This window comes from Tiliqua scincoides, chromosome 3 (genome assembly GCF_035046505.1).
Source record: "Tiliqua scincoides isolate rTilSci1 chromosome 3, rTilSci1.hap2, whole genome shotgun sequence".
Taxonomy (NCBI): domain Eukaryota; kingdom Metazoa; phylum Chordata; class Lepidosauria; order Squamata; family Scincidae; genus Tiliqua; species Tiliqua scincoides.
In genome coordinates this window covers 225,262,136-225,284,053 of record NC_089823.1, presented here as the reverse complement: position 1 = coordinate 225,284,053, position 21,918 = coordinate 225,262,136, and the positions used below count along the sequence as shown (strand labels likewise).

The window sequence follows — 21,918 nt, the reverse complement described above, 5'->3', positions numbered from 1 at the left end:
AACTCATCACCCCATGTGTCTACCAATCTAGGGCCCAATCCTATCCAATTTTCCAGCACCAGTGCAGCCACAATGCAGCCCAAGGTAAGGGAACAAGTGTTCCCAGACCTTAAGGAGGCCTCTGGGACTGCTGCCCCACCACAAGATGCAGTGCATGCCCCATTGGCATAGTTGCACCGGCATTGGAAAATTGGGTAGGATTGGGCCCTTAGTCACTACAATGTCAGCTTCTATTTTCTCCTCAACTTTTAAATCAAATGTAGTATGCCCTGCATATTATCAAAATGATTAACAAACTTCAGTTATTTTTTTCCCCGGCCGGCCAAGTTTTAAAAATGAGTTTCAAAAATGAGAAGGACGTATATGATGTGTGTGCTTCACACGTCTGTCTTGTGTAGGCTCTGAACCAACCGTTTTTTCCTCCTCCTACCCCCCCCCAGCTAAGTTCCTGGAAGAAGATAATTGACTAGGCACTGGGCTGCCTTAAGCTGCTCCTGGCAAACCAAAGTGTGTCCCTGTCCATAGAGAAAATATGGCATTGAGTGTAAATTGAATGTACCAACAGAAAGAGAAGTATTTCTTCAAAACCAAGGTGGGAGTGAGAGAAGGCAGGCAAGCTTAGAATCAGCGATTTAGAACTGCGCACATTACAGGCTATCTATGGAGCAGCCAAATTAACAACCCACATTTAATTAAGGAATGGACCACTCTTCGTCATCACTTCTTTCTCCTGTTGCTATACCTGTAGGCTCTGTCGTCTGTGAAGGCTCAATACTGGAAGATGTTGTGGGGTCATTTTTTAAAAATGTGAATATGAATTTTTGCCCTGGTATTAATTTTATGTAAAACAGAATTCTGAGAATGCATATAACATGAGAACCCTGTTTTCATCCATGCACTCTGCCTTCCTGTGTGAAGCAGATATGAGAAGAATCAGTCTGTTTGAGCTTTTTTAAAGATAACAATTTGGATACCAATGGCAACAATTTTTTTCGATTGTGAGCCTCTTCTTCGCTTTTGCTGCTCCAAATGGCTCTGTAGGCAAGGGGAAGAGGCTGCTTTACATGGGCATTCAAGCACCTGAAACGCTCAGCATTTTGCCTCCCCTCCAGGAACATCAGAACTTTTTGGACAGGGAACCATGTTTATTTGATTTGCTCTGTAAACCACTTTGTGAACATTTTTGTTGAAAAGCAGTATGTAAATATGCTTATGCTTATGCTTAATAATAATAATAATAATAATAATAATAATAATAATAATAATAATAATAAACCTGCACCAAAATGGCACCTGCATTCTAGATGGGAGGAGCAGCACATATGTGTGAAAACAGATAGAACATGGCGCAACTCTATGTAAGAGGAACTTGGACCGAGCTCACATGACCCAACCAGTCTGCTGAAGTTAAGTTGGTGTAGATCTAGTCAGTGCCTGAATGAGTAATCATCTGGGAAGTTCCTTCAATTTCAAGATGGAAGAAAGGCAAGATATAAATAACTTCACAAGAATTTAAAAACAAGATTATGCACAAACTCCATTCCCATCGTTCTCTTGTTAACCTCAGTATAAAATTGATTCACCAATTCACTTTTTAAAAAAACCCACATTCTTCTGAATTGCTGTTACGACTGAACCTCACCTGGGAGCAAATACAGGCACAACAAGAAGAAAATAAACTAGTAAAGTCAACATTTATTTCTGTACGTTCTACAGTATTTCAAAGAACAAAGGCATCATCATCATCAGTATTCATTGGATTTTGACTGAACTGGAATTTGACAGATTATAGTATACATTTTAGATAAGTCCCACATCAACAGTGCATGTCAGAATACAAATTAATTGGAACAAAATCAAAAAGAAAAAAAAATAAAGTACATTTAGCAACAAATCTGTACACACAAAGGGGGTGTGGCGATTAGCCCTGTCACATATATTTAAGGCTATGTACAAGAGTTCTGTTATTTATCTTGCAATTAGACACTGTGGGCTTTGTCTCCTTCATACTGATGCATTTAGACAAAAACACTGTTATGAAAGTGATCAAATTCCTTTTTAAAAAAAAATTACAGAGAAAGCAAAGAGAAACCCCCTAATCTCATGAAAAGGAAAACATTTGCGCAGATGGAAAAGTACAGTATCTTTCTCCCTATTTTATCATAACTTTGCCAAACACAAACAAATGACCTTGAATGGGGGGAGGGAAAGGGGAGTAAATGGCAACTTGTTCTAAGAAAGTACTGAGCATTCAGACAATTTGAAACAAAGTGAATTCATCGACTCTTTTTCCTAGAGGTGAGAAGAGCCTAAGCACTTGAACATACATGAGAGCTTACCGGCTCTATTTTTGCTAGAACTTTCTATTGAGATGAACGCACGGGGCTTCTGCTTTCAAATATCAAGCTTTTTTTTTTTTTTTTAATCTTCTGCCAGGGATGCGGTCAACTTGTGTGCAAAGATGCCAAGAATTGCAAAACACAAAGAAAACCCATCCCACCCGTTTCAAAGCATTTGAGGAAGGCACAGGAAGTCTCAGGAGCTCTTTATACATGGGCGCTTTTAGCGTGGGTGGGAGAGCTGGATCCTGAAGCGTAGTAGAAACGGTTTTCACCGAACGATTGAGCGTCACCCGAGCAGCAAACTATGATGCATCCACCAAAGAGGCAAAGAGCAGATCCAATCCAGCCCGTGTACAGGGAGTAGCCAAAGCTCATGATCATGGTTTCGCGATGGGCACTCACAGGGAACCAAATCGTAGCGACAACGCCACACAGAGCTGGGGAGACATTAAAAAACAAAAGTCACTACTGTTCGTCTGGGAGCTTAGAATTCCACACAAGTACAAATCCAAATCGAATCATCATGAAACCCAAGTCTGTAATGCACATCCTTAGTGAGAGTTCAGGATGCTACGATCCACATCCACAGGATGTATCGAGGACATTTGCTTTGTCAGGAAGAGATCTGAAATTAAGTGATTCTCTCCAATGATACGTATGGAGGACTTTTCTCTAAACAATCTAAGCCAGGGGTTCCCAAAGTGTGTACTGCAACACCTTAGGGTGCCATGGCATACTCACAGGTGCACCACAGAATGTTCTTGTTGACCCCACCTACATGTTTCCCCACGTACCACCATTTTGGATCTCACAAAATCCAAGAGGGTGGTGCCCAAATCTTGCAAAATGTAGGCACCGCCATCTTGGATCTCATGAGGTTTTGCAAGATCCACGATGGTGGCATCTGGCTGAGGTGGCTGCAGGACGTCGTGATCCAGATACATTTAGGAACCAATAGTCCAAGCCCTTGACACATACTACCTCATTATGTACTGACCTACCTCTTGACGACCCTGTTGTTGTATGTTATTAGGAATGAGGGCCTGGACAGAAGTTTTTTGTGCATTTCTGACTGGTGGAGTGCTAGCACCTGTTGCCACACTACACCAAGACTCCACAATGCTGTGCTAGTGACATACATAAGGTCCCAATCATTTCCAATTTTCCACTGCTGGTGCTGCTGTGCCAATGGGGTATGCACTGCTTCCTATGTTGGGAAGGCAGTCACAGAGGCTTCCTCAAGTTATGGGAACATTTGTTCCCTTACCTCCGGGCTGCATTGCAGCTGCAACGGTGCTGGATAGGATTGGCCCTGACTCCGCTATACGTTGCATGATGAAATATTTCCCCTTGCCAGTTCTGAAGTGGTTTGTCAATCTGTTTCATCTGGCATCCCCAAATTCAAATATTATATGGGAGGAGTGAAAATGGCTTGTGTTCTCCTCTCTCCATACCATTCATAATGTTCTAAACCACCGAGCATGTCTCTCCCCCGCCTCAGTTTTTTCTTCCCCGCTCTAAACTAAAAGGCATCAACAACTTCTGCACAAGGAAGGCAGCCAAACTTGTGGATCAATATAACTAGCCTTTTCAATACCTTCCCCAGCACTGTGATTTCCTGATTGAAATAGGTCAGTCAGAGCTATGCACAGTACTTGAGGTGTGACAAACTCCTTGTGTCATGATTCAGAACATTATCTTGGCAAAATATTCCAGGGCCTGCAAACAATAGGCTACCTTCATTTCCCATTGAAGCCACAAAAATCAAAGGCAGCGGCAGCAGCAAGACCCTCCAAAGATTAAACTCGCAAACTTTGCTTTCTTATGTAAGGCTTTCCACATCTGAAAAGCATCAAACCAGCCAATATTTTATATCCTGCAGAGGGAAGCTGTGCTGAATCCAGTCACTGAAGCTATCTGAGTAAAACAATAACACAAGCTTTGCAAGAGCCACTGCGTTCCAGAGACCACATTGAAAGATGTCTTGAGGCCGTGAACAAACACGGAGACTACAAGAGGAAGAAAAACACGGGGAAAAGAAAACAGGGATAAAATGTTGGGTTTAAAAGCAATAAACACTCCTCAGAGCCTCCAGCCAGTGAGAGAATGGAACTTGCAATCGCGGCAGCCAGTATCACCAAAAACCAGCAACAAGGGAGGATGCTGAATTAAGATCTTTAAATCTGGGGCCACCATAATGACATGGGGCACAATCCAGCCAAAGTGAAGAACTTTTCCATCCCACTGGCTTCAAGAACAGAGTTTTAATGCTGCCACTGAAATCAATGGGACCTTAAGAAACACATTGCTGTGGTTGAATTGTCCCCCCTCCCCACTTCCATAATACCTACAGGGGAATCTTGGAATCAATCTTGCATGTTGATCTGTTTTTTTACAGCAAGAGGGCCAATGAGTTTGTGGTGTTTTGCAAAATTGCAACACAGATATGTCAACTGAGACAGCCATCTGATCATGCCTGTAAAAGCTCTTTCGTTGCCCAGAAAATCCACAATAATCTTGTTTCATTTCTTTTGGAACTGATCAAAAAATGTTGATACCCATGGTTTGTTAGTGCTTTGGCCCTTGGCGAAGGGCAGAAGCAGCAGCTCTGGTGGAAAGCTGTTTAGAATCCAGAAGGTCTTCTTCCTACCACCACTCTCTCAAAAGATGGAGAAGTCTGCACTAGCCTGAGCTGTTTCCTGCACCCTTTCCTGCCCCTCTAAGCAAGAGCCCCAGACACATCAAAGGGGAAGGGAATAGCTCCTTGTCAACACAAAGGGTCCATAACTTGTTTTGAACTGTGTGTGAAATTCCCCCGTGTGCGTTAGAAGGACTGGTTAACTCTCAAATGGCAAATCTTGCTGCTCCACCAGGAGTCAATTAAGCTTTCTACATAAGCAGTAGTTGTAATGTCTGCAGGACCACCTGATTCCATAAGAACTTGCCTGTTCATTAAAATAGGCTTCACAAGCACCACTGTGGATGCTGCTGCCTTCAGAAGTGAGGTAGATGGCAACTCGAGGCAGGGCCTTGCCAGCTTTGGCACCCCAGTTGTAGAATACTTGCCCTAGAGACACATGGCTGACAGCACCCTCGCTATCCTTTTGGTGCCTGGGGAAGATGCATTTATTCTTCCAAGATTTTAATGGATACCTATATAGCATTAATGTTGCTGACTGCTCCTGGTTTTTTGGCTGCTGTTCTTATTGTTGATTTTTTTAAACAGTTGAATCATGTTAACCGTATTTTTTTCTGTATTGCTTTGTGAGCCATCTTGGAAGCTGAAAGCTCTGGTCTAGAAAGCTTTTAGATAAATAGCATCAGTGGCGTCACTAGGGTTTGCATCACCAGGTGTGGGAGACCATAGCGTCACCCCTATGATGGATCTCCTCCCATGGAGTGGGTGGGGCAACACCCTGTTTGGTGGGCATGGTGATGTACTATTGTCCTACCCCACTGGATTTTTGACTATAACTTTTGGTAGAATAAAGATAATTCAACACAGTTTATTTCATTGCACTCTGCATGAAATGATGCATTGATTGATATGTAACATAATGTTTTTGTTCAAAAATACCAAGATTTTAAAAATTTTGGCAAATAGTGGTGTCACCCCGCTGCGCATGTCAACCGGTGAAGCCCACACCTTCACACCCCTTTAGCCACTGAATAGCATCATTACAGTAATATGTGATGAATTAGATAACATAATTAATTTGATGCTGACCATTATTTAGAACTGAGCACAAAATGCCAATCAAAGATACTGCCTGGATCCAGATTACAGCTGATGTACCTAGGGCAGGTTCATATCTGTTCTCTAACTAGGAATAGCCTTTTATTTCTCTACGGCTAAAAGATTTTCAATATTTTAAAATATTTAAAGTGTCTTTTTAACATTCAAAACAATTTGGTTTCCAGAGAACGTTTAAGCCATTTCTGCCCAACGTTGCATATATGCAACAGGGACCAAATGTGTACACCTGTGGGCTTGGCACAAATTTAAGAAGACACTTTGCTGAACTGAAAGTTGCTTAGGTGTTTCTTTTTTTCCTTTCCTCAGGCTAGTGGTGGACTTACCCAGCCTCCGCCCAAGGCAAAGGTCTGTGATGCCGTCCCCCCACATGCAACGCCACCCCACCCCACTCACCGCAGCACAATGGAGCCTTGTGTGACTCCAGAATCAACTGGGGAAACATTCTGAGTCTTCCCCAGGGTCTTAAACTGCACTTCCGGGAAACTGGAAATGCAGTTTCCGACTGTGTCAGGAGCCTCAGTGAGGCTTCCCGCACAGACCTAGAGATGCACGGACTCAGTGCCTGGGGCATTTGCCCCATTCACAAAGTGCTAGGACCGCTGCTGCCTCAGGTGCTCTTTAGGAAGGGGACAGACAATAAGTTTTAAATGACTTGTAGAAAGTGATTTTAGAGAGGAAAACACACAAAATGTGCACATGTTTCTTTTGTCCTTATTCAAAGGGTACATTCAACAAATGTACAAGCTGCATACAGTATACAAAGGATTGTTGGTCTGTACGTGCATACAGTTATTCGCACATTATGTTCAACTTGCAAATAGCCATACGTGCAATCTGTTTATGATCTGAATATTTTCAAGCCACCAGTTCCCCTGCTGATGTATAAAATGAACACATGTAAGCCACTCCCATGAAAAGATGTGCATGAGTATAGTTGACTCGTGGACATAGAAGACTTGCATGTCTACCGTAATCAAAAGTGGGATTGTGTAGTGCACACCCCACAAGCTGCACTCTCTTTTTCAAACTACCTTTAACGCTCTGACAATAGAGTTCTTCATTTCCAGGCTTATTCAAAACTCACTGTTGGATTTGATGAGGGGTTTGATGAGCAAAATAGGATTAAAGGGGGTGTCACTGAAATATGTCAAACAGGATGGAAGGGTGGGCATTTACATTATTATTGTCAAAATCTATTTTCATTTGTCTATCAGCTGGAAGATCTGAGCTCACAGTTTTCCTGGCAAGCTTTCAACAGCCATTATATACTCCACGTTGTTGTTTACTGTGGCAGAGAATGAGATGTAATTTACCCAATCTCCTAATCATGATTTGGAGATGCCCGTGTTTAAATCATGAGTGGGGTAGAGGGGGCCCAGTTCCATTATCTCTTGCAATAATCCCTTCAGCTACCTTTTAGGAAGACATTAGGGAGTGCAACTTGGCTGTAATTGGAGACGGAGTGGGGCTTCTGGGTTTCATTAAGTGCCCTCCTATCATCTCCCCCCCCCCGACATACTTTGAGCAAAGACTGATATATATAAATATTTACAGTATACGCTGCATGCTCTGCAGTTCATGTGACACTTATAGTGGCTTGCAGTGACAGTAACATTGTAGAATCACAATAAAACCTTAACAGACCTATAGTAAAACAGTAATTAGACCATGAGTAAAGACTCGTTAAAAGACCTGCCTAAGTCCCCCTTTGTTCCAAGCAGCACACTTTTGACCACTTGCAAGGGATAGCTTTCTACAGTATATGTGACTCAATGGAAAAGGTCCAAGCCTATGGTCCTTCTATCCTTTGAAGGAAAGGACAGAGCTCAGGGCCTCCTCCCCACATTTAAGGACACAGATAGGTACACTTAGGAAGAAACAAGATTTATAGCATCAAGACTATTCAGCGAATTCATGAACATGCTTTCCCCTCTCCCTGCCCACCATTCACAGTTTCCCCTCACTTTCATGTCGAAGGTAACCCTGGTACACTGGTGTTTTTAATAACCACAGTTGGTTACACTTCTAACCACAGTTGCCAAATATAGTTTGGAGTTAACTATGGTCAACAAAAATACCTGTATAAACACAATACTGCACTACGGTTAGTTTTGAAAACAAAAGAGAGGGGAAATCCATGCAAGCTGGGACAAGGTAGAGAATGGAAGATCCTTAAGGCATCTGGTGGGTCACTATGAGATAAAGGAAGCTGAACTAGATGGGCTTTTGGCCTGATCAGATGTTCTTATGTTCTTAAGTAGGAAGAAGAACATTTGAGTCCACAAGTCACCACTATTTTCCTATCTATGGTTTGCAGATCAACTAATGCTAGATCTACAGCCGGCTTTTTCCTCCATTTTTATTCTTTTAATTAACTCAGTAGAAAACTCATATGTTTTTCTCAAACAGTGAAGAAGCATGCTGATTCTACAGTATAGCTGCATACCAATGAGTAACTAAAGTAGTGAGCCTAAGGGAGTAGACTTCTGTAAAACACTCATGTTACATCATGGAATCAAAAGTTCTGCCAGTTTTTGCAGATCTCTCATGGTCTCAGCCCAGCCACTGGGGCTCTTCACTCAGTTTGCTATGCGCCATGAATGCTATTGAGAAGCTGTATGAAATGAATTTGGCACCCCTGCTTAACCTTGGCTCTGAAGAGAGCCACCGAAAAAATAGCTTCTTAATTAGAATTCCTGTTCCGCTGGATCCTTTTTGGTGTTTTTGGAAATGCAGGCCTTCATTGTACTTTGTACTTCTCCAAGCTGATGTCTGCAATCCAGAATGCCAAACAAGTCCACAATTTTTGTCTGATCAGAGCTAGAAGCTGTGGCCTGCCTGCCCAAAGTTTGTGAACTGCAAATAGCTTGAAGTCTCTGCTGCAGCTGGACACGTCTCTGACAGCCTCTGGCATGGTGGCAAAAGCGCCCAACATGGCATGATGTCAGCGCTGGCTGCCGAAGGAGGGAGCTGACCTCAGGGCAGGACGGCACAAAGAGGCTAGTCTCCTCACAGCCATCCCCCCGCCTCCCCCTCAGCTAAACAAACTAGTGAAAACAAGACACCAAGGCCTCTTATTATAAGATGAGGAGAGCTCAAGAATACGCAGGTGCTGGATAAGACTGCAAAGCTCATTGTTGGCAAGGGGGTGCTGGCTGTGTCTTTCACCCCAAGGAGAAGAAAAGAAAGACATTCATGGAAGAGAAGCTCCGCCCACACCATACCACACAGACCGGAGCCACAGGGGGCTTGTGGGGACACGTCTCGTCACTGTTTTATACAACATGTTTCACAACTGTGAACCAGACCATCTCTGTGAAGTGGCTGCTGCTGCTATCATCCTCATCATCAAGAGTATTTGTCAACTGCTCTTCAACAAAGAATAGTTCATAAAGTGTTTTACATAGCTAAACGAATCAGTCGATGGTTCCCTGTCCTGAAAGGGCTCACAATCTAAGAAAGATGCAACAGCCATTGGAAAAAGATGACCTGGTCTGGGGTGAAGAGGGACAGTCTCAGTCCCCCTGCTGCATATCAATGGAAGCCGCTTTAAAAGGTGCTTCTTTGCCCACTCAGCAGGGGACTTTATCCTCACAACTGTACAAAAGACCGATAACAAGGATTATAATCCTAAACCCACTTACCTGGAACTGGAAGAAAGTCCCACTGTTCATGGTGAAACGTCCTCATAAACAAACAACTGAAAGTATAGGATTGCCCTGAAAATGTCTTAAGACAATAACCAGCAAACGCTGGTGATTGACCTAATGAACATGGGAGGGAGGCTATGGCAGACTGGGATAGAATGAGCTAGGTCAGTGTTTCTCAACCAGTGGTACAGGTATCACCAGTGGTACTTGAGGTCGTGTCTGGTGGTACTCACAAGTCCCCTGGACACCTGCTGCTTGGCAGTGAGACCAGGAACGTGATGCAGCAAACAGTGGTAGGAGGCTCGGCTCAGCAGGGAGAGCACCAAAGCATGCTTTTTCGCACTTGAAAAAGCCCTCCTGTCCACCCTGAGCCTCTTACAGGTGTTTGTCACATTGCATCTGGCCTCCCAACCCAGAAGTAACTTGCAACAATGTCATCACCAGTTACTTCCGGTGGTACTTCAAATAGGTGGACCATGTGAAGTGGTACAGTGGAAGACAAAAATTGAGAAACGCTGAGCTAAGCAATATGAAACAGACCCTCTGGCATTAACAAGTCAGAAATCTACCAGAGACTACTGATCCCTGTACAAGTCACTCAGATATTCCGACGCTCTCCCAGGTGTATGCATTTGTGAGGCTCTTCCCAGTTCACTTCTCTGAGAGACAAAAACTAAAGATGAAACTTGGTTTCTTTTGGGTGCTACATCTGTGCAAGAATGTTTTGCTATGAAATAGAAGGTCTGGGTTCCAGACCTGCTGCTATATTATTTCATAGCTTGGGTATAACAGTATGATGTCTAGCCCAGAGAGCAGAGTAGGACTGCTCTTCTCATAAATGTGAGAGACAGACAAGACTTTTCTCCAGAGCGATGAGTAAGTATGAGAGAGCCTATTGCCTGTAGAATATGTTTTGGGTGAATTCCCTCCACGCGTTTCTGCAGTGTTTCCAAAACCTGTTTGATCAGAGATAATGATAGGACAATGTCCCAACAATGTAGCAATGCAATGCAATAAGAGCACCAAAGCCCCATCATCAAACTTCCCTTAACAACTAGTAATGCCTCTGGTCCAATAGTGAAACACTGTGACAATAGTACTGTGATAAGAACATTCTCTCTATGAGAAATAAAGTTCCCTCTATATGAGAACATGAAGCTCAGCAAGACCTTGGAAGTGGACATTTCCAGGACACCAGAGTATTTTTGTAGGGACAGGGAAACTACTATGGTTTGGAGTTAACCATGGTCAGCAGGGGTGCAAAGCACTAAGTTTTGCAGGCACCTGAACAAGCTGGGCAAGCAGCCTCTCCCCTTCCCTTTGGAACCATGCCAGGCGAGGGGAGCAAAACGGAGGCAAATGCAGGGAGGCAGGGATGGGAATGCCTCCGTTTTGTTCTCATCACCTGGAATGGCTCCAAGGAGGAGGGGGAGAGGCCGCTTGCATGGCATGTTCAGATGCCTGCAAAACTTAGTGCTTTGCACCCCCTCTAGCTATGCCACTGAACTGAGCATGGGCCCAATCCTATCCAACTTTCCAGTTCCAATGCAGCCATAATGCAGCGTTGAGGTAAGGGGACAAACATTCCCCTTACCTTGAGGAGGCCTCTGTGATTGCGCCACCACTGCAGGATGCAGCGCATGCCCTGTTGGCATGGATGCATCAGTGCTGGAGAGTTGGATAGGATTGGGTCCTAAGTCATTTGTAGAACATGCTTGTTCTTGTGCAGGTTCTAAACCCATGTCCACTTTAGGCTTCCAGCGAAGGCTCACTTAATCAAATGGTCCTCCAGGCAATAATGTTCTTTCCACGTAGCAAAAGGGATCTGCTTTAAGTTTCCGTGGGTAACTAGTTTCAGATGTGTAGGCCAATTGTTCAAGGAAGCCTCCTTAGTTAATATGACCAAGTTTTATTTGAGTAAACTTGAAATGCCGTACCCCTCGAAGTAATATGAGCTATTAGTTAATTAGATTGGTGAAACAGATTCATGAGCCCGATCATCTGTTGCTTACCCAAGAGGATCAGGAGAATTCCTCCCAGCTGTGAACGCCGGTACTTGGCAACCCCAGGTTCGTGTCCCATCCGGATGCAAGGCAGAACGGTCACCAGTAAGAAGACAGCTGGAAGCCCCAAAACGGTGGCAGCAATCATCAATGCTCGACATGCTTGGACATACCCTGTGAGAAGGAAAAGGAATTAAAACTGTGGGTACCTCCAAGGAAGTCCATTTGCATGGGGGAGGAATGGGCAAGGCACCTCTTCCCTCCCTCACCTTCTTCAAGCAGACATCTGTGGAAATGTGTTGCATGAAGGGGCGTGCTCCCAATCAGAAGAGCCTCTTTTTCCACAGAAATGTCCTCCTGATTCTAGTATGCAGCAAGGGCAGTATTGTGTCCGTCTCCTTGCATTGCTTTCCCATGATAAATAACCTCCCAATGGTGCTATTTTCCCCCATAGTGGCAAATAGTCCTAGTGGGGGGGAAAGCAAGGAGCAGCATGGGAGGAATTTTCAGCAGGAAAACAGTGTGGAGAGACAGAATTAACTTTCCCTTCCATGCATATTGCGGTCCTGATCAGAATTAGGTCCCCTGTAGCTATTTTTTTGTGGAAAGAAAAGGAATGCAACAATATGTTGCCATGAACTTTTCCATTTGGCCCACAGTCATTCACGTGCACATATACAGGGTTGCCAGCTCTTTATCTAAGAAATGCCCGTTCCTAAGAGGGGCCTGCAGTGGTACCCAGAATAGATCCAGCAGATACAACCAGACGTGAAGCTCAATGATTTTTTGGTGGGCTTGGGAATGATGCCAGGATAAAAGCAGCCTTCTCCCCTATACTGTACTTTCTTTTAGGTAGGTTGGTAGCCTCTCTCTCTCTCTCTCTCTCTCTCACACACACACACACACACACACACTTTTCAGGTCACACAGGCCTATTACTCCTCAGCCAAACCTACAAACCTAGTTTGGTCCTAAACTGGCCACACAGGAGGGCTGGTGCAGTGTCACAGCCTGGCTCAAATCTCATCTCATCCATGAACTCACATGGATAATAAGTTAGTCCCCCTTTTCCCCTGCAGCCATCTCCCTTTTGGACACCAGGACTGGAAATAAACTCAGTTTAGGTGAAAAAAATATCTCTGGGGAAGGGGTTGTAGAGAAAAATCTGTAGTAGGGGAAGGTTTAAGCACCCTCCTTGCCCATCAATTCCCCTGACACAAGAAACACACACACAGACTATCCAGCAAACACAGGTTCTGGAACATTCCTGCTCAAGGTACTATGTAGTTTTCACCAAAGGAACTAAGCAAAAGAGAGAAGCAGCAGTAGCTTCAGTGGCTTCAGTTTGGGCCTCTTCAGTCTAGAAAAGAGGTGCCTGAGCCAGGACTGATTGAGACACACAAAATCATGCAGAGAATGAACAGAGTGGATAGAGAGATGCTCTTTTCCCTCTCAGATAACACCAGAACCAGGGGACATCCATGAAAGTTGGGAGAGTTAGGGCAGACAGAAGAAAATATTTTTTTACCCAGCGTGTAATTAGTTTGTGGAACTCCTTGCCACCGCATGTAGTGATGGCATTTTGCCTGGATGCCTTTAAGAGGACAAATTTCTGGAGGAAAAGTTCATTATGTGAATAAAAGTGCAGGAAAAGTTCATTACAGGTTACAAGTCATAGTAGGTATGTATAAGCTCTTGGTTTTAGAGGCAAGCTGCCTCTGATTGCCAGATGCAGGAAACGGCACCAGGACGCAGGCTGTGTCTGTTGTCTTGTGTGCTCCCTCAGGCATTTGGTGGGCTACTGTGAGATACAGGAAACTGGACAAGATGGGCCTTGGCCTGATCCAGCTGGGCTCTTCTTATGTTCTTAGCAACCCAGCAAATTGTTCCCAAAAACTGTACAAACAAGCTCTGTTAAAATGGATAGTTAGTACAGTACTAAATATAAGAACATAAAAAGGGCCCTGCTGGATCAGGTCATAGGCCCATTTAGTCCAGTTTTCCATATCTCACAGCAGCCCACCAGCTGCCTCAGGTAGCATACAAGACAACAGGAGACCCGCATCCTGGTGTCCTCCCTTGCGTCTGTGAATTAAACCAAATGTCATACAAAGCCAATATTTAAGTGTTCTCCCCAGCCCCCAAGATCTTATGGCACTAAGGCTGCAATCCTAACCACACTTTCCTGAGAGCAAGCTCCATTGAACAAAATAGGACTTACTTCTGAGTAGGCCTGGTTAGGATTGTGCCCTAACTGTGATATTGCTGGTGTATCACATAGCAGGTAACCAGGCGATACTTCTGAGTAAGCATGCATAGGGCAGGGGAGTAAGACTAACAGACCAATCTCATCTATGTTTATTCAGGTTTACATTTCACTGAGTTCACTGGACTTAATTCCCAAGTGATAGCTTTGCAGCTGCCTTACTAGGAGTACATCCCATTGAGATACAGTGGGACTTACTTTAAAGTAAACAAGCACAGGTCATGCTGTGCAGTTGCCATCCTTTGTATACTTACTACCATTGAGTAAATTCCAATGCAGTTTACTCCCAAACATTTGCACACAAGATTGGGTCTCAAGACTGCAATGTGATACTTAAGCCAAACAACACATTATATCAAACATATCATTAAAAAAACATATTTTAAGCCATTTCTGCCCAACGTTGCATATATACAACAGGGACCAAGTTAATCTGGCAAGAGTCACCTAAGAAGTCAGTTGAAATTTCACACCAGCTATGAACTCACCAAGTGACCTTAAGCAAGCAGACGTGCCTCCTTTCCCTTTCTCATTGGCAGAATGTGGAGGGGGAAAAAAAATACTGGCTTTCCTTATATGGGTATTACAAGGACCACTGAGATATGGGATTAGATCTAATGCTGGCTTGCATGAGCAGAAAGTCACTTACACTTGTGCAAACTTTCCCTCCTCAATTCCCCTTCCTACTACGGTTCCTGTACCCCATCCCACACCATTTTAGATGGGTCCTCTATAAATCAGATATTCGGTGGTGCAGGGAACTGCCATGGGGAAGAGACAAGAAATCTTGTTGTATGAGCAGAACTCAACTCATGCTTCCCTGGATCCAACCAAATACATGTGAAATACTCCAGATATTTAAAAAGCTCTGTATAAATCATATTTTAAAAATCTATTTAAAAAATTTTCAATTTTTTTTATGTAGAAATATTTCTTAGCAATTAAATAAACCATGGTAAAAAAAATCCATATTATTCTGTTTGCTTGTTTGTTTTGTACTTCCTTTTGTTGTAGGGACTTTGAACATAATATTATAATTAATTTCAAGTATTATCCTTCATTTTCTTCAGAAAACTGAAGTTATCAAAATGCCAGTGTTACCCACTGCTTACAATGTTATAGCCTTTATACCATGAACTTTTTAAGAAACCTTTTTTGTCCTTATGACCCTCACAACAACTCAGCCAGGTAGGTCTGTGATTCCAATTTTGTTGACTACACAGGCAGGACTACACAGGCAGTCTGGGTTGCTGGGGTTAGATTTGAACACAATTCTCCAAGACTGACAAATCCAGCACTAGAATGCTTTGGCTCAAGCTGACCTGGAGAGGCATTAACGCAATACTACATATACTATTTGAACATTAACCCCATTGAAAACAGTGGAATTGAATGCCAGCTGATATATGCTTAGAACAAAGTTGCAAGATCTGGAGAAAGGGTGAAGGATGCAGGATAAGATCCCAGCTCTGATCCTCTGTCTGCAAAGTTTCACAGGTTTTCAGCTGTGTAAAATAAAAACAAAATGCTTGTCTGAGCACGTGCAGACTGCATTTTCCACATGGAATATGCCCACTCCCAAAGTACAGGATTAAAGAGCAGCCTGTTCCATGACAGAGGATGTCAATTTCAGATCAGGCTGCGTCTCGGCAACTTTTTTTTTAAAGAATTAAATTCATTTTTTTTAAAAAGGATCTTAACCAGATTCTGTCCTTTCAAAGTTTAATCTGCCCATATGGAGCCCGTTCCCAGAATCCCATGGAGCTCTCCTACTTTCTCTCTTGAAATCCAGTCTCCAATTCCGCCCACTTTTTAATCCCTTATTCTTGATCACGCTCAAAGTCATATAACCACATTTATTCACATTCATCCCCTGCCACCAACACTTTTCTCCTCCTGCTTTTCATTCTCTTTGTTTTTTACCTTACTGTCCAAATTTAATTTGTAAGATCCTTGGGGTAGGGCCTTGGGATTTATCTCTCACACTTGTCTTTCCTCCATAGAGCTCTGGTATACATGGACAACTCATTTTATTCTCACAGCAAAGCTGTGTATGGCTGATCAACCTGAGGGTGCAACTGACCCAAAGTCACCCAGTGATGATTTGAACTCAGGTCTTCCTGGTGTAAGGCCAACCACTTTATCTCTCTGGCTTATGTTACTCTGGAAAGTGCTGTGTATATTGATTGTATTAGATAAATGATAACAAATAATAAAGCAGAAGCTGCATCAATGACAAACCTGCCCTAATACAAGGAGCAGCACTTGAGAGTTGTTGGATACCCCGTACCTGGCAATATGAGGATGTCTACCAGTGGCTTGCAGTGATAGAGTCCCGTAGCCATGACGCAGTCTGCCCAAAGTCCCTTGGATCCCAGCTCATCCATCTTCCGACAGGTGGTGATGGTGTAGCCGCAAGTCACAACCCAGTCATTGGTGGAGGTTGCCACAATCAAGCTAATCCAGCCTACAAAACTAGCCACAAATCCAGTGAGGTGTAAGCAGGTGGCAACCATTTTTCTCCTTTAGCTGGAAGATCAAGCAGCCCAAAGAAAAAAAGTTGTGTGTGTGTTTTTTTTAAAAAAGACCCAGGAAAGTAAAATAACTAAAATAAGAAAAGGGGTGCCTGAAGATCACAACAATAAGAGGAGCCCAGAGGCTGGCCAGCAACAATGTACTGGGATCTGTCTTTGAGCTATCAGCAGAGGGGACTGGAATCAAATGAGATGATGGGCTGGGTGGTACAGAGATGCCTCACATCAGGCAGTTCAGCCTCTGGGAGGAGTCCAGCCCACACAGATTGATGGGAGGCATCACAGAGCCAAGTGTTGTTGTTTTTTCTTTTAACCCCCCCCCCCTTCTAAACAATGACAGAAGTTAAAAAGGGAGGAGGGGAAGAGAAGGAGGGAGGAAAAGAATATAAATAGAGAGTCAATCATTCCTTGTTACATTGCAGGACGATAGCCTAAAAATTGCAGACTCAGGTGGCAATGAACTGCAGCTTGAGGCCAAGTGTTTTCAAATACCTTCACCCCTGTCGGAGAATGACAGGCGATGCCTCGTTTCTTTAAAAGGAGGCTGTTGTGTTTAAAGCACCTGTGAGATCTTGCCTGGAAGCTTGAGTCCTGAACCTCAACTCCATGTGGCCAGGCTGCATTTCTTTCGTACAATAGCACTCATCTCATAAGACTCTGGAGCTCAGGTGCAAGTGAATCCTGATCATGGGGCTGAAAGAAAATGTGATGATCTCCTAATACCTCCTAGCCCTCTTCAATGAATCTGCCTTAACCCAAATCTCCTACAGAAGATCCACTTTTCCTTGCCTGTGTTTTTAGATCACCAATCAACTGTCAAGGATCATCCTAGCCTTTGTGGCAGTCACATTTCTAGGTGGGAGCTTCAAATACACTAATGGGAAATCCACAAGCAGGCCTGGAGGATACTTCAATGCCTGACCAACCCCACAAACTCACTCAGTCACGAGCAAAGGGGTCAGGACGAGAGTGTGCCCTGACTGCATACTTCCTTAATCTGTAGTGCCAGTTGGGTGATTAAACCAGACCATTAATTTCCTCTGGGGCAGTGTTTCTCAAGGTTTGTCCTCCACTGTACCATTTCACATGGTCCACCTATTCAAAGTGCCACTGGAAGTTACTGGCAATGATATCATCACCAGTTACTTTTGGGTTGGGAGGCCAGATGCGACGTGACAAGCACTGGTAAGAGGCTCAGAGTGGAGCAAAGGGCTTTTTTTGAGTGCAGAAAAGCATGCTTTGGAGCTCTGCCTGCTGAGCTTAGCCTCCTACTACTGTTTGTTGTGTCATGTTCCTGGTCTCGCTGCCAGGCGGCAGGTGTCCAGGGGTCTCGCAAGTACCACCAGATGCCACCTCAAGTACCACGAGGGCTACCCATACTACTGGTTGAGAAACACTGCTCTGGAGCACTCAATAGGCTGCATAAAGCCTTGACACCCAGCTAATTGGGGTATGGTTAGTGTTTCTATTAATTTGTTGTGGTTCTATTTCCATTGACAGCAAAGTTATTGCTTGGGAGGAAGGAAAAGCTAGCTGGCACAGTGTGTCAGAGGGGCAGGGTTAAATGTGTATTTGGGGACTGTCTCCAAATGTATGTGCATGTGTACTAATCTTTAAGTACTTCTGAAAAAAAAGACATTAGCTTCTAAGATGATTGTGGGTAACCCAGGGTACATATTCTTAAATTCATTTGAAGTTTCCTTCCCCTCCCCACTACCCCTTAAGCACCACACTCTACTCACTATCATAATTACTAACATGGGGGTGGGTGGAAGGAATAGGATCACATAAGGGTAATTGTGATCATGAAAAATCCACCCTGTGCCAAAGGAAATCTAGAGCATGCAGCTGAGATATAGTGGCCTTTGGAGCACTATTTTTATTTCTTTTTGAGAAATTTATATCCAGCTTTCCCATGCCCAAGAGTATAAATGAGATTTTACAATGGTTCTACAGGTAGCTCATAGAACCCTTCCCTTCCAGATGAAATCCTTCATGGAGTGGTAGTTGCACCTGGGTATACCTTCCAAGGAGCTGTTTCAGGTTTGCCAAGCAGTAAACAGCGACTCCTTCTGGTTCTATTGTCTCATGACAGCTTTATCAGCTTTCAATCCCATCCAAAACTCAGCCAGGACTGTTCCAGCATTCTTCTAGCAGCCTTCTGCTCAATGACCAGACCACACCTACTACCTATTAAACATAGGGCAGGGGGAAAGGCATCACCTGCCATAGAGTTTTTGTAAACAACAGTTTTCCTGCTCTTAAAACAAGCTCTCTTCTTAAAAAATAGAGGCTGTAATGTAACAAATTAACAAGCCATTCCCTCCCCCCCCCCCCCAAAAAAAAAAGTCCTGGTGAAGGACTACGAGTGAAAAGGAGTGAAGTAGTGCTCCAGGTGGGGCATGGTGTACCCACTGACCCCACCCCTAACCAGCAAACATTCATTCAAGATATTACTTGTTCATAGCACAGAATAGATTGTCAGAGAGATTACACAGGCCTACACACATTTTATTGTCTTAAAAGTTAGGCCTATTCTTGGGTATATTTGAGGTGCTGAATCCAAACGTGGTATTGGTTTTCCCTGATTGGCTCTAGTGTCATTGGGCAAAGCCGATGCTGTTTTTGGATTCAGCACCCCAAAAATATCCTAAATTCATTCAAACATCCCTGGCAACTTAAAAAAGAACAAATTTTTTTTGTAGGTAGGCCTGTGTTAGGTGTTCAAAGCTACCTTATATCCAGACCATTACTCCACTGAGGTCAGCACACTGATAGGCAGTGGTTCTCTATGGCAAGGGTCTCTAAACTTTTCGGCTAAAGGGCCACATCAAATATCTGGCACAGTGTCAAGGGCTAGGAAAAAAAATTAAATATAAAATTTAAATAAATACGTTAGCGATGAAACTTAGATGGATGAATGAATGAATGAGCTCAAATATCTAAGATTTCTCCAAGCATCAATGCAGCCCAAGAAATAAAGCACACACTTAAATGAACCCCCATTCTCCCATGCCACAAGCACAACTCTGGTTGTGTTCGGCCAACTGAGCCAGAGGCTCTCAGGGGATCAGAGGCTGGCTGTGGGCCGGATAAAGGCTCGCCGCGGGCTGCATCTGGCCCCTGGGCCAGGGTTTGGAGACCCCCTGCTCTACAGTTTCAGACAGTGGTTTTTCCCAGCCCTACTGAAAAATCAGGGGTTTAACCTGGGCCCTTCTGCATGCAAGTTCTTCTTCTGATGCAATTCTAAGTGCATTTACATGTCAGCAGCACATAAGATCAGTCTGTAATTCATAATTCCCAGGGTAACACTTAAAATTCATACTATTTGAATATGCATACTTTGCACGTTGATGAAAATGTTAAAATAAGAACTTTTGTTTCTTAATATCACCGGTAAAAAATTAGTGTTGCTTGGTTTCCTATTTTCTGAATGACAAAGAAACAAGAACAATCTAGATAAAATACTGTATTTCTATTTTTCCAACGTGTGTTCTATAATAAAGCATAAAACCAGCACCTGGTTTTCTTTCAGCAATAAGATAGGCCTACAGTGACCACTAGTGGAATTTCCTTAGCACTACAGCTCAGGTGCATTATACAATAAACAGTGTTTCTCAAACTGTGGGTCGGGACCCACTAGGTGGGTTGCATGCCAATTTCAGATGTGCCCCCATTCGTTTCAGTATTTCATTTTTAATATGTTAGACTTGATGCTACCCTGGTATGTGACTGCATTTGGGGAAATGTTCCAGATCTGTACTTTTAACAAGCTACTATGTACATATTCTTTTCACAATGTTAGTAAATGGGACTTACTCCTGGGTAAGTGTGGGCAGGACTGCAGGCTAGGGTTTTTAAAACTTTCCTGCTTGATGATGTCACTTCTGGTCATGACATCACTTCCGGTGGGTCCAGACAAATTCTCATTCTAAAACGTGCGTCCCGGTGCTAAATGTGTAAAAACCATGCAATACAGTGAATAAGTACAGCACAACTCCAATGCGCAATTTCAGTGCCCAATTAAGCCATTTCTGCCCAACATTGCATATACGCAACAGGGATCAGATCCATTACAGGTTACAAGCCATGGTGTGCATGTGCAAACCTCCTGATTTTAGAAATGGGCTATGTCAGAATGCCAGATGCAAGGAAGGGCACCAGGATGCAGGTCTCTTGTTATCTGGTGTGCTCCTTGGGGCATTTGGTGAGCCACTGTGAGATACAGGAAGCTGGACTAGATGGGCCTATGGCCTGATCCAGTGGGGCTGTTCTTATGATCAAATGTGTACACCTGTGGGCTGGGCAGAAAATGGTTAAGCATGCTAAAATAGGTCTGGCTCACATATGCAAGTCTCTTGTTCTCCAAACACTTCTGCACCAACTCTTGGTGACTGGCAACAGAATGTACGAGCTGACTCCATTGAAAAGCATCATGTCTTTGGTAATAGGAAGTTCTGATATTTGATCTGCAAAGGTTCACTAACAAACATCAAGTAAAAGGTGTTAAGTCCCATGAACTGCACACAACATGTCAGAATTTGGCTTGTAGTACAGATTGATTAGCATTCAAGCTCAATATATGGCTCAGAATAATCAAAATAATGCTGAATGTGTAAAGAAAAACTCTACAAAAGGGGGGGAAAATAGATGCTTCTGCATGTGGACTCCAGCCCATCTTATCCTTGACTGAAATGTTCCCACCCACAAACATTGTATGGTAGAAGAAAACAGTGTGATCTTGCAGCTTGGCCAGATTCTATAATTTCCAGTTATACAAAAGTTCTGGGTTAGAGCACAAATGGAGAATATTCCCAGGGCAAGCTCACCTGTGACCTCAGGGACAACCTGAGGTGGTAAGAGGTGCCCACCTCTGTCAATCCATTCACCTCCACTGTTCTTTCTCCTCCTCCCCCCACTCCATAGACTGGAAGAGGGGGATGGAGCAGACGTGGAAGCATGAAAGAAAGAAGAATGGTGGAGTGTCCCACCCCAACAGGGAGATGCCATGCCACCCCTGTCATCTCCTCCACACATCATCCTCTGTTTCCAGCCCAGGGAATGGGAGGACCAGACTGGCACATCACCTCATAAAAGGTGGGCAGCATTTGGCCGGCTGGCTTGAGCATGGGGAAGTCTTGAGCCAGCCCTGAGTACGCCCTTTGAAAATACCAGAACCACTCAGGAAATGTTTGTGCTCAATAAATTCTTAATGCTAAGTAGCCTAGGAGTAAAAACTACTTGCCTGGGTCACACCAAAAGGTCTCCCAAATACAATATTCTGGTTCCCAAAGTGGTCAACCAGATGCGTTTAGGAATCCTCAGATGATTTCCCCTGCAGCAGCTAATATGCAACCACATACTGC

The 21,918-nt window shown here is 43.7% G+C and overlaps 1 protein-coding gene across 1 annotated transcript; it reads right to left on the bottom strand.

Annotated features, from left to right (window-relative positions):
• Positions 1-2,546: 2,546 nt before the first annotated feature.
• On the bottom strand, positions 2,547-16,534 carry CLDN11 (claudin 11). Its single transcript, XM_066620568.1, has 3 exons — positions 16,309-16,534; positions 11,762-11,926; positions 2,547-2,779 (listed from the first exon to the last, which is right to left on the bottom strand). The coding sequence occupies exons 1-3, from the start codon at positions 16,532-16,534 to the stop codon at positions 2,547-2,549; spliced, it is 624 nt and encodes a 207-aa protein (XP_066476665.1).
• Positions 16,535-21,918: the final 5,384 nt, after the last annotated feature.